The following is a 13,775-nucleotide window of genomic DNA, read 5'->3' on the forward strand; positions in this document are numbered from 1 at the left end:
TTGGATATTGCAAAGGAGTCGTGGGAAGAGGAGCCCTCTCCCCACCGCTGCGTGGTGGAACATGTTCTACAGATGCAGGATCGCATCACAGCTTTAATGCCCATAGTAAAAGAACATATGAGACAGGCTCAAGAGGCCCAAAGTCGCATATACAATCGGGGAGCTAGACTCAGGGTTTTTCAGCCGGGTGACCGGGTCCTGGTTCTGGTTCCCACCGCGGAAAGTAAATTCCTAGCGAAAAGGTAAGGGCCCTATGAGGTTGTAGAGAAAATAGGTGATGTGAATTATAAAGTCCACCAACCTGACAAACGGAAAAAAATGCAAATCTATCATGTCAATTTAATAAAGGCCTGGGAGGAACCGTTAGTTTCTATGGCGGCTGAGCCTCTCAGCCCTACACTTCAGGGGGGAGTTACTGAGGTGAAGGTCTCGGAGACTTTGTCAAGGGCACAAGCCCAAGAGGTAAAGGAATTCCTCCTTAGGAATGCTGATGTGTTTTCAGAGTGGCCAGGTTGCACTCATGTAATTAAGCATGATATTGTTACAGATCCACAAGCTCGGGTTCGCTTGAAGCCATATCGCATTCCTGAAGCTCGCAGACAGACAGTAGCCGGTGAGATCCAGAGAATGTTGGAGCTAGGTGTTATTGAGCCGTCCCATAGTGATTGGAGTAGCCCTGTGGTGTTGGTACCAAAACCGGATGGGTCCTGGCGGTTTTGCAACGACTTTCGCAAATTAAACGAGATCTCAAAGTTTGACGCTTATCCCATGCCACGGGTGGATGAGTTGATAGAAAGGTTAGGTCCAGCCAGGCACATTACCACCCTGGATCTAACCAGAGGTTATTGGCAGATTCCACTTACTTCAACGGCTAGGGAAAAGACAGCATTTTCTACTCCACAGGGCCTATTCCAGTATGTGAGAATGCCATTTGGGCTTCATGGGGCCCCTGCCACCTTTCAGAGGTTGATGGATGAAGTCCTCAGGCCACACCGGCACTTCGCGTCGGCCTACCTTGACGACGTGGTGATATTCAGCTCGGATTGGGAAAGTCATCTTCCCAAGGTCCAAGCGGTGGTAAACTCAATTCGGCAGGCTGGTCTGACGGCCAATCCCAAGAAATGTGCTCTAGGCCTTGAAGAGGAACGATACCTAGGGTACATTATTGGTAAAGGCCTCATCAAGCCTCAGGCTCAAAAGGTACAGGCAATTAAGGAGTGGCCTCAACCTTGCACAAAAAAACAGGTGAGGACGTTTCTGGGCATGGTAGGGTATTACGTATCTACTGATCCCGTAGGACAGAGGGATAAAACTTAGCATTTAATAACGATACAATCTAAAATGAATAGACACTAGAGGATGAGCCTCTACAACAAACATAATGAAAGACAGCCCAGCGGGCATAAACTTGTAAATATATACAGTGTGGCCAAGATGATGTAAATGGTAAATAACAGGAACGTTCTCACCCGATTGTGGACCAGGGTTTCTCACAGAGATGGTTGATGATGGAGACGGCCCTGTAATTCTTGGTAGCCACACTGGAAGAGGATAGGTATATGTGCCCCTTTAACATAAGTGGGTGACAGGGTAGTTAACCGTAGACGGCCCTGAGAAGGGGGCAGGGGCTAGTACGCCCTACCTATCTATAAGGGGGAACTTGCCCCGCAAGGAGCGTCCCCGTCCAGATACCTGGCCCTGTGGGGACATATTCCCTAGTAGTCCCTTAAAAAATTTGCTCCCTACGTGTCACGTTTCAGTTCGTGAAAGAATATCATCAGGGGAGATCAGTGGTGGTCACAGGACTATGAATGGGGCCTGTGCGACCAATGAGAAAGGGGGAGGATGGTACAAAAAAAGGGATGATATAGGTCAAATGTCTAAAATTGTGTGTAGCCAGTCAGGCTGAATCGCACAAGACACGACCGCATCAAAAATCTCTATCAATAGGTATAGATGCACCAGTGGGTGCCAGCTATAGTGGATAGATAGAGCCACAGGATAGTCAATCCGAGGGCAGGCTGTCAGCAGAGTGTACTCACCACTCTGTGTCTTTTAAATGTGCTCCAAGACCGCCGGTTTGCCCTGCGACTTCCTACTTCCGGACATGTGACTCTGTAGACAGGATGTCACATGTCCGGTGGAACGCAGGAAGTGAGCGTGCGTTCCAGCCGGACGCGGCCCGTGGAGAGCGGCGCCAGAGGATGACGCCGCACGGCATGTGACCAGGATCACATGACCAGGGACTGGTCACGGGGCGCGCCGGGCCGGGAAAACCACGCCCATTGCCCAGGCGCCGATGTGGAAGCGAAATAATATTATACAGGGGGCGGATTGGTGTACAGGGCAGTAGAAATTGAACACAATAGTGAAATGCAGTACAATTAATCGCCAGGGGGACCCATGGTTAAAAGGATCCGTGGTAACAATTCAAATAATTGAAATAAATGAACCAAACTATTAGAGGCAGGTTCACATACACACCGGCCGTAGGAGGGGTATAACCGGCCCAGTGAGGGAAGAGAGAAGTACAGAAGATGAGACAGTTAGATGAAACAGCTAAAATTGAGCTGCTCGTTTAGGCCCAGAGGGGTCATTGTTTTCAAATAATAGATCCAGCGCAATTCTCGCTGTAGTATGGCACGATCCCTGTCCCCACGATCGTGCCATACTACAGCGAGAATTGCGCTGGATCTGTTATTTACCATTTACATCATCTTGGCCACACTATACTGTATATATGTACAAGTTTATGCCTGCTGGGCTGTCTTTCATTATGTTTGTTGTAGAGGCTCATCCTCTAGTGTCTATTCATTTTAGATTGTATCGTTATTAAATGCTAAGTTTTATCCCTCTGTCCTACGGGATCAGTATATACGCTATTTAACCTTGGGATTAAGTAGACCTGGTCGTCAAATCCGGCCTTTTCGCTTTTCTATTACATGGTAGGGTATTACCAAAGGTTTATTCCAGATTTTGCCACCATAGCTGCTCCACTTACGGACCTAATCAAGGGCAAAAGCTCAGGGGGAATTTCTTGGAACAAAGATGCTGAGGTTGCGTTCTGTAAACTCAAGGAGGTGTTATGCAGTAGGCCAGTTTTGACCGCTCCGGATTTCAAAAAAAGGTTTGTTGTTCAAACAGATGCTTCCAATGTGGGCCTAGGGGCCGTGTTGTCACAGTTGGTGCATGGAGAAGAACACCCAGTGATGTATTTGAGTAGGAAGCTAACCCCGGCTGAGAAAAACTATAGTATTGTGGAGCGCGAGTGTTTGGCCATCAAGTGGGCTTTAGAGACTCTGCGATACTATCTGCTCGGCCGTCAATTTCAGTTAGTGACAGATCACTCCCCTCTTACCTGGATGTCAAGGGCCAAAGATCATAATGCAAGGGTGACCCGCTGGTTCCTGTCACTACAGGACTATAATTTCTCAGTGGAGCACAGAGCAGGAAAGCTGCAGGCCAATGCTGACGCTCTCTCCCGAACTCATTGTATGTTCTCAGAAAGTGTCCGTACCCACGGGTTCGAACAGAGGGAGGGGGTATGTGACAGGGTGTCACAATGTTTTGAAGAGAAAGTGCTGGATGGTGTGTACATTGCACCAAGTTTCCGGCACTTCATGTGTTAAAAGGCTCCAGGAAGGTTTGGTTTTCTTTGTATCCAGAAGCTTTCTGGGGAAAAAGAAAGCCAGTTTAGGGTCCTGGAGCCGGTCAGGGAAGAGTTGGGTCGGTTCCCTGACCACCCGGAGCCAGTCCGGGTTTTACCTGCCTGGGGGACTGCTCACACAGATGTACTAATTAGGTCAGCAGCCCTGACCCAAAAGCTCTCTCTCTGGCAGTCTGTTTGAGAAGCTGCAAGACTAGGAGCTCTAAGAGTGGTTGGCTTCTCCACCTAACTACTGAACTGTAAGTTCCTCTGTTTTCCCCTTGAAAATGCTCTTTGTCTTTTGTGTTATGAGTTTAGCTAGGGCTGCCGAGTGAGATAGGCAGGAGCCAGACGGCTATGGTTGTTTTGGGTTTTGTTTGTTATTTTGAGCAACTTGCAAAATAAATTAGCAACAGTGTGACACACAAGCTACAAAGGTGTCGATTGTTCCTGTTTCTGCCCAAAACAACCCCGCAGGAAGGTGTAACAGTTCACAATATAAAAAAAATAAATAAACACACCGCAGCACTTCCAATAGTGGGATCCTTTTATTCACCCATGCATGCAACGTTTTGGTCCACTTGCTGGGACCATTTTCAAGGGCTTGAAAATGGTCCCAGCAAGTGGACTGAAACGTGTCACGCATGGGTGAATAAAAGGATCCCACTATTTTCACCTATTGGAAGTGCTGCGGTGTGTTTTATTTTTTTATCGATTTATCACTTTGGTTAAGTGAGATACCGCTGGCACCCCTTTTACTGATTACCCTATTAGGTGTGCTGCCCTGATATTTTGTATCTCTCTCTCTCTCTATATATATATATATATATATATATATATATATATATATATATACAGACCAAAAGTTTGGACACACCTCATTCAAAGAGTTTTCTTTATTTTCATGACTATGAAAATTGTAGATTCACACTGAAAGCATCCGAACTATGAATTAACACATGTGGAATTATATACATAACAAACAAGTGTAAAACAACTGAAAATATGTCATATTCTAGGTTCTTCAAAGTAGCCACCTTTTGCTTTGATTACTGCTTTGCACACTCTTGGCATTCTCTTGATGAGCTTCAAGAGGTAGTCCCCTGAAATGGTTTTCACTTCACAGGTGTGCCCTGTCAGGTTTAATAAGTGGGATTTCTTGCTTTATAAATGGGGTTGGGACCATCAGTGGCGTTGAGGAAAAGTCAGGTGGATACACAGCTGATAGTCCTACTGAATAGACTGTTAGAATTAGTATTATGGCAAGAAAAAAGCAGCTAATTAAAGAAAAACGAGTGGCCATCATTACTTTAAGAAATGAAAGTCAGCCGAAAAATTGGGAAAACTTTGAAAGTAAGGGCTATTTGACCATGAAGGAGAGTGATGGGGTGCTGCGCCAGATGACCTGGCCTCCACAGTCACCGGACCTGAACCCAATCGAGATGGTTTGGGGTGAGCTGGACCGCAGAGTGAAGGCAAAAGGGCTAACAAGTGCTAAGCATCTCTGGGAACTCCTTCAAGACTGTTGGAAGACCATTTCAGGGGACTACCTCTTTAAGCTCATCAAGAGAATGCCAAGAGTGTGCAAAGCATTAATCAAAGCAAAAAGGTGGCTACTTTGAAGAACCTAGAATATGACATATTTTCAGTTGTTTCACACTTGTTTGTTATGTATATAATTCCACGTGTTAATTCATAGTTTTGATGCCTTCATAGTCATGAAAATAAAGAAAACTCTTTGAATAAGAAGGTGTGTCCAAACATTTGGTCTGTACTGTGTGTGTAATATATATATATATATATATATATATATATATATATATATATAATATATATAATTAGATGGCTAACACAAGCTTTATTACTGTGGTCAGTCTGTGATTGTTACACAGTTCTGTGGATCACTGTAATATAGTCCAGGAGGCTAATGGGGAGGTGAAATACACTGCTGTAGAGAGTTTATAATACAGGAAATGCCAATACTAGACCATTAAATACTATACAATATATAGTATATGTACATTAAATACATATACTATATATTACCATTAAGGATGAGCGAATTTCATATTTGGAAGTTCGTGTGTGGGGTTGCTTTGTGGTATTTACTGAATTGCGTTATGGATTCAGTTACCAAGGACAATAATAATAAATAATAATAAAATGTATTAATATTGCGCCACCAAATTTCGCAGCGCTTTACAAATTCATAGAGGTTTATGTGCGAAACAAAACTAACTGGCTAATATGCAACTGAAACACTAGAAGTTAGGGCCCTGCTCGCAAGCGCTTACAATCTATGAGGAATTGGGGGTGACACATAAGGTAGTTAATTGTGATAAGTAGGATTTGAGCCATTATTGAACTGACAGGAGTGGTGCCAGCCGATCTGCTTCGGGTTTGGGACTAATAGAGGATCAAGTTCAGCCCAGAGGAGTTGGTGGGGGAGAGGTTTAGTCGGGGAATAGTCAGTTTAGGTAGCTTGATAAGCCTGCCTGAAAAGATGTGTTTTCAAGGCACGTTTGAAGGTGGAGAAGTTGTGGACTGACCTAGTATTCCGGGGCAGAGTATTCCAGAGAGTAGTTGCAGCTCGAGAAAAGTCTTGAAGATGGGAGTGAGAGGTACGAATTAGGCTACTTTCACACTGGCGTTTCTGGGTCCACTTGTGAGATCCGTTTCAGGGCTCTCACAAGCGGCCCAAAACGGATCAGTTCAGCCCCAATGCATTCTGAATGGATAATGATCCGTTCAGAATGCATCAATTTGGCTGCGTTTAGTGTTAGTTACGTTTTTTTACACATCACTAAAACGCAGCTTGCAGCATTTTGGTGACAGTCTGAATATGCGGAGCCTAACGGATCCGTCTAGACTTACAATGTAAATCAATGGGGACGGATCCATTTTTCACTTACACAATATGGTGCAATTGAAAACTGATCTGTCCCCCATTGACTTTCAATGTAAGTCAAGACAGATCCGTTTTAACTAACTTTTTTTTAATGAATAATGCAAACGGATCCGTTATTAACGGATACAATCGTTTGCATTATTCGTGCGGATCAGTCTGTGCAGATACAAGACTGATCTGCACAAAACGCGAGTGTGAAAGTAGCCTTATGGAGGTTATTAATCTTAGGTCGCTAACAGAACTGAGAGCACGAGTAGGGTGGTAGATGGAGATGAGGGAGGAGATGTATGGAGGTGCAGCACTGTGGAGAGCTTTGTGGGTGAGGGTGAGAAGTTTGAACTGTATTCTGTGGTGGATGGGCAACCAGTGAAGTGACTGGCACAGGCTAGTAGCATCAGTGTAGAGGTTGGATGGATAGATGAACCTGGCTGGAGCATTTAGAACAGATTGAAGGGGGGAGAGTTTAGTGAGAGGGAGACAGATTAGTAATGCGTTGCAGTAGTCAAGACGAGAATGAATCAGGGCAACAACAAGAGTTTTTGCCGTTTCAACCGTAAGAAAAGGGTGGATTCTGGTGATATTCTTGAAGTGCAGACGACAAGAGCGTGTAAGTGATTGAATATGAGGAACAAGGGAAAGATCAGAGTCAAATGTGGCACAGAAGTTATGATAGTGCTGCAGACCGAAATTTAAATATTAAGTTTAGGTGAGTTAGTAGATGGGAGAAAGACAAGAAGTTCAGTTTTTGAGAGGTTCAGTTTTAGATACAGAGAGGACATGATGATAGAGACAGCTATCAGACAATTACTGGTGTTTTGGAGTAGAGCAGGGGTGATGTCAGGGGATGAAGTGTATAGTTGGGTGTCGTCAGCATAAAGATGGTATCGAAAGCCAAATCTACTGAAAGTCTGTCCAATGGGGGCTGTATAGAGGGATTAGAGTAGAGGACCTAGTACTGAGATAACGCAATTCCATGACCGAATGCCTTTAGAGGCATTCCGTTATTCATTCTGTCATAATAGAAGTCTATGGGCTGCAAAACGGATCCGTCCAGTTTACGTTATGCAGGAGAAGACTGAAGAACCAAGCTGAACAAGCCCAATTTTTTAAGCCTCTCATTATACACTGCTCAAAAAAATAAAGGGAACACAAAAATAACACATCCTAGATCTGAATTAATTAAATATTCTTCTGAAATACTTTGTTCTTTACATAGTTGAATGTGCTGACAACAAAATCACACAAAAAAAAAAAAATGGAAATCAAATTTTTCAACCCATGGAGGTCTGGATTTGGAGTCACCCTCAAAATTAAAGTGGAAAAACACACTACAGGCTGATCCAACTTTGATGTAATGTCCTTAAAACAAGTCAAAATGAGGCTCAGTAGTGTGTGTGGCCTCCACGTGCCTGTATGACCTCCCTACAACGCCTGTGCATGCTCCTGATGAGGTGGCGGACGGTCTCCTGAGGGATCTCTTCCCAGACCTGGACTAAAGCATCTGCCAACTCCTGGACAGTCTGTGGTGCAACGTGATGTTGGTGGATAGAGCGAGACATGATGTCCCAGATGTGCTCAATTGGATTCAGGTCTGGGGAACGGGCGGGCCAGTCATTAGCATCAATGCCTTCGTCTTGCAGGAACTGCTGACACACTCCAACCACATGAGGTCTAGCATTGTCTTGCATTAGGAGGAACCCAGGGCCAACCGCACCAGCATATGGTCTCACAAGGGGTCTGAGGATCTCATCTCGGTACCTAATGGCAGTCAGGCTACCTCTGGCGAGCACATGGAGGGCTGTGTGGCCCTCCAAAGAAATGCCACCCCACACCATTACTGACCCAATGCCAAACCGGTCATGCTGGACGATGTTGCAGGCAGCAGAACGTTCTCCACGCGGTCTCAAGACTCTGTCACGTCTGTCACATGTGCTCAGTGTGAACCTGCTTTCATCTGTGAAGAGCACAGGGCGCCAGTGGCGAATTTGCCAATATTGGTGTTCTCTGGAAAATGCCAAACGTCCTGCACGTGTTGGGCTGTAAGCACAACCCCCACCTGTGGATGTCGGGCCCTCATATCACCCTCATGGAGTCTGTTTCTGACCTTTTGAGCAGACACATGCACATCTGTGGCCTGCTGGAGGTCATTTTGCAGGGCTCTGGCAGTGCTCCTCCTGTTCCTCCTTGCACAAAGGCGGAGGTAGCGGTCCTGCTGCTGGGTTGTTGCCCTCCTACGGCCTCCTCCACGTCGCTTGATGTACTGGCCTGTCTCCTGGTAGCGCCTCCATGCTCTGGACACTACGCTGACAGACACAGCAAACCTTCTTGCCACAGCTCGCATTGATGTGCCATCCTGGATAAGCTGCACTACCTGAGCCACTTGTGTGGGTTGTAGACTCCGTCTCATGCTACCACTAGAGTGAAAGCATCGCCAGCATTCAAAAGTGACCAAAACATCAGCCAGGAAGCATAGGAACTGAGAAGTGATCTGTGGTCACCACCTGCAGAACCACTCCTTTATTGGGGGTGTCTTGCTAATTGCCTATAATTTCCACCTGTTGTCTATTCCATTTGCACAACAGCATTTGAAATTGATTGTCACTCAGTGTTGCTTCTTAAGTCGACAGTTTGATTTCACAGAAGTGTGATTGACTTGGAGTTACATTGTGTTGTTTAAGTGTTCCCTTTATTTTTTTGAGCAGTGTAATAGAGACCTTCCATCCCATTCAATAATCAGGTAAATTATATTAACCACCTCAGATCCGCCCATAGGATATAAACGTCCTATGGGTGGATGTTTAACTCTGAATGGACGTTCTGGAACGTCCATTCAGAGATCACAGCTGCACGCTAATCTTGCAGCTGCCGAGCGGGGGTCCCACTGTCAGTGACAGCAGGGCAACCCAGAGAGAAGGCAGGGACAGTTCCTAGGTGTCCCTGCCTTCTAGATCACTGCATACACAGAGCTCACCGAGTGCTGTGTATACAGAGCAGGCAGGCTATGCACTTCCTGTTCCAGCCCGGTGGTCATGTGACCGCCGGGGCCCACAGAGTGCAGGATCAGCCCCGCACTGAGGCTGTACAGCACAGTATAGTGCTGTACATCCTCTTTGGGGGGTGTATTTCCCCTGTAACTGGGGCTATTATGTCAGCCACAGTTACAGAAGAAATCAATAGTGAATATTTTTTTTTTAAATGAAGTCAAATGTCCCCCAGAGGTCTTGTATGACCTTATGGGAGACACAAAGTGTCAAATATTTTTTTTTTTAAATAAGTGTTTTATGTAAAAAAAAAAAAAAAAAAATTTCACATGTAAAAAAAAAAAAATTCTCAGATTAAAGAGGACTTTTCACTAGAATAAAAAATCTAAACTAAGCATACAGACATGGAGAGTGGCGCCCAGGGATCTCCCTGCACCTGCCGGCGTCTTTCTCCCATGCTGTAGCGCTGGCCAATCGCAGCGCTCAGCTCATAGCCTGAGAGGAAAAAAAAAACTCTCAGGCTATGAGCTGTGCCGCTGCGATTGGCCAGCGCTACAGCATGGGAGAAGGAGACGCCGGCAGGTTCCACTGGGTGGAGCCGAACATATGAAGGCTATACCGGGAGAACGGAGCAGCGCCCAGGGATAATAGTGAGTGCAGGGAGATCCCTGGGCGCCGCTCTACATGTCTGTATGCTTAGTTTAGATTTTTTATTCTAGTGAAAGGTCCTCATTAAAAAAATAAATTAACAATAGGAAAAAAAAAAAAAAAACAGACATACTGTATTTGGTATTGCCGCGTCCGTGACGGCCGGCTCTATAAATATATCACATGATCCACCCTGTCCAATAAACACCATAAAAAAATAGTCAAAAAAAGCCATTTTTGTTACCTTACATCACAAAAAGTGCAACATGAAGCGATCAAAAAAAGTCATATGCACCCCAAAATAGTGCCAGTCAACTCATCCTACAAAAAAATAAGACCCTACCAAAGACAATCGCCCCAAAAAATAAATAAATAAATAAATAATAAAAAAAACTGACTCTTTAGAGACCCTAAAACATAATTTTTTGTTTTTGTTTTAAAAATATTATTTAAAACTTTAATAAATAAAAGAAAGTATACATATTAGGTATTGCCACGTCTGTAACAACCGGCTCTATAAAAATATCACATGACCTAACCCCTCGGATGAACACCGTCCAAATAATAAAATAAAAACGGTGCAAAAACAATTTTTTTTTTTTGTCACCTTACATCACCAAAAGTGCAACACCAAGTGATCAAAAAGACGTATGCCCCCAAAATAGTACCAGTCCTCTCATCCCGCCAAAAATTTGCCCCTACCCAAGGCAAAAAAGAAAAACTATGGCTCTCAGAATATGGAAACCCTAAAATAAATAAAAAATTATTTCAAAAATGATATTATGTAAAACTTACATAAATAAGAGAAAGTATACATATTAGGTATCGCCACATCCGTAAGAACCTGCTCTATAAAAATATTACATGACCTAACCTATCAGATGAACACCGTAAAAAAAAATAATATAAAAACTGTGTCAAAAAAGCAATTTTTTGTCACCTTACATCACAAAGTGTAATAGCAAGCGATCAAAAAGTCATATGCACCCCAAAAAAGTACCAAACAGTCATCTCATCCCGCAAAAATCGCCTAGAAAATAAAAAAAATATGGCTCTCAGACTATGGGGACACTAAAATGTTTTTTTTTTGTTTCAAAAATGATATTGTGTATCGCCGCCTCCGTAAGAACCTGCTGTATAAAAATATTACATTACCTAACCCCTCAGGTGAACACCGTAAAAAAATGAATAATAAGTTACATCACAAAAAGTGTAATACCAAGTGATCAAAAAGTCATATGCATCCTAAAATAGTACCAATCAAACAGTCATCTCATACCGAAGAAAAATAAGCCCCTACATAAGACAAATCGCCCAAAAAAAACCCAAAAAAAAAACCTATGGCTTACAGAATGCTTTATTATGTAAAACTGAAACAAACAACCAAAAAAGTAGTCATATTTGGTATTGTCGCATCCGTAACAACCTGCTCTATAAAAATAGCACATAATCTAACCTGTCAGATGAACATTGTAAATAACACAAAAAAAAAAACGGTGCCAAAACAGCTATTTTTTGTTAACTTGCCTCACAAAAAGTGTAATAAAGAGCAACCAAAAATCATATGTACTCTAAAATAGTACCAACAAAACTGCCACCTTATCCCGTAGTTTCCAAAATGGGGTCACTTTTTGGCGTTTCTACTCTAGGGGTGCATCGGGGGGCTTCTAATGGGACAAAAAAACACTCCAGCAAAATCTGCATTCCAAAAACCATATGGCGTTCCTTTCCTTCTGCGGCCTGCCGTGTGGCCATACAGCAGTTTACGACCACATATGGGGTGTTTCTGTAAATAAATATGGAGTTTTGTTTGGTTGTTAACCCTTGCTTTGTTACTGGAAAAAATGGATTAAAACTGAAAATTTCCCAAAAAATGGGGTATAATTTCATACATTTTTGGGTGGTTTCTTTTATGTAAGCCTCACAAAGTGACTTCAGACCTGAACTTGTTCTTAAAAAGTGGGTTTTGGAAATTTTCAAAATTTGCTTCTAAACTTCTAAGCCTTCTAACGTCCCTCAAAAATAAAATTACATTAACAAAATGATCCAAACATGAAGTAGACATATGGGGAATGTAAAGTAATAACTATTTTTGGAAGTATTACTATCCATTATAAAAGCAGAGAAATTGAAATTTGCTAATTTTTTGAAATTTTGGGTAAATTTTGTATTTTTACCACGGTCATGAAGTACAATATGTGACGAGAAAGCAATCTCAGAATGGCCTAGATAAGTAAAAGCCTTTTAAAGTTATTACCACAAAGTGACACGTCAGATTAGCAAAAAATAGCTCTGTCAGAAAAGGGGAAACGGCCCGGATGTGAAGTGGTTAATATTAAAAGTAATATGATGATCTGAAACATTCAAATGTGACAAATATGTAAAAATAGAATAAATTGGGAAGGGGCAAATACTTTTTGACAGCACTCTATGTTACTGTATCTTAATCATATGTGGATGCTTGTCTTTCGACTGCCTTTCTTCTAGTAAAAAAAATTAGTTTGACCATAAGTAAGCAAAAAATACCTTATATTCAAGAGCAAGATCAGTATGATCATCTATATCAACTTTTGCCATCAAAACTTTCCCTTGCTGTTTAGCAACCATCTTTTCCAAGCGAGGTCCCAAAATCTTGCATGGACCACACCATCTGAAAAATAACAGAATACAAATTACAAAAACATTTTACAGTTAAATGCAGGGTGGATAAAAAAAATCAATGATTAAAAAAATAAAAAAAACGATTTTTTTTTAATTTAAATCAGATTTTTTTAAATATAAAATGCTTTTTGAGGAAAATATATTACCATCCAAAGGTTATTCCACCATGAAATAAAGATTAGTTTTTTAATTATGTAGAATAAGGCTGTATATGTTACATTCTTTTGGTAAATAAATTCCATTAATCCATTCGCAATGGGAGGGAAGAAATGAAAATGAGCTCTTAACAAGCTTTGCCTCTAATGCCACCAGATGTAAGGCAGCTATCCTATAAGTCAATATTCAGCTCTTAAAATAAGCCTTGAGACTAGGGATGAGCGAACCCGAACTGTATAGTTCGGGTCCGTACCGAATTTTGGGGTGTCCGTGACACGGACCCGAACATTTTCATAAAGGTCCGGGTTAGAGTTCGGTGTTCGGCGCTTTCTTGGCGCTTTTTGAAAGGCTGCAAAGCAGCCAATCAACAAGCATCATACTACTTGCCCCAAGAGGCCATCACAGCCTTGCCTACTATTGGCATGGCTGTGATTGGCCAGTGCAGCATGTGACCCAGCCTCTATATAAGCTTGGGTCACGTAGCGCTGCACGTCACTCTGCTGATACAAATGTAGGGAGAGGTTGCAGCTGCGACGTTAGGGCGAGATTAGGCAGTGATTAACTCCTCCAAAAGACTTCATTCAGTGATCGATCTACAGCTGTGGATCATTGAACTGCTGCTATTCAATTGCTCAGTGTTTTTAGGCTGCCCAGAGCGTTTTTCAGTCACTTTTTTCTGGGGTGATCGGCGGCCATTTTGTGGTTTGTGGTGCGCCAGCACAAGCTGCCACCAAGTACATTTAACCATCAATAGTGTGGTTATTTTTTGCTATAT

General features: G+C 42.9%; 1 protein-coding gene across 2 annotated transcripts in view; it reads right to left on the minus strand.

Annotated features, from left to right (window-relative positions):
- Positions 1–13,775, minus strand: part of TXN2 (thioredoxin 2) — a 170,004-nt gene that overhangs the window by 13,054 nt on the left and 143,175 nt on the right. For both annotated transcript variants that reach the window (XM_040406751.1, XM_040406752.1), the window contains exon 3: positions 12,710–12,833. In XM_040406751.1, the coding sequence (XP_040262685.1) occupies positions 12,710–12,833 (124 nt within the window). The remainder of the gene's footprint in view (positions 1–12,709; positions 12,834–13,775) is intronic.

Source organism: Bufo bufo, chromosome 9, assembly GCF_905171765.1.
Source record: "Bufo bufo chromosome 9, aBufBuf1.1, whole genome shotgun sequence".
NCBI lineage: Eukaryota > Metazoa > Chordata > Amphibia > Anura > Bufonidae > Bufo > Bufo bufo.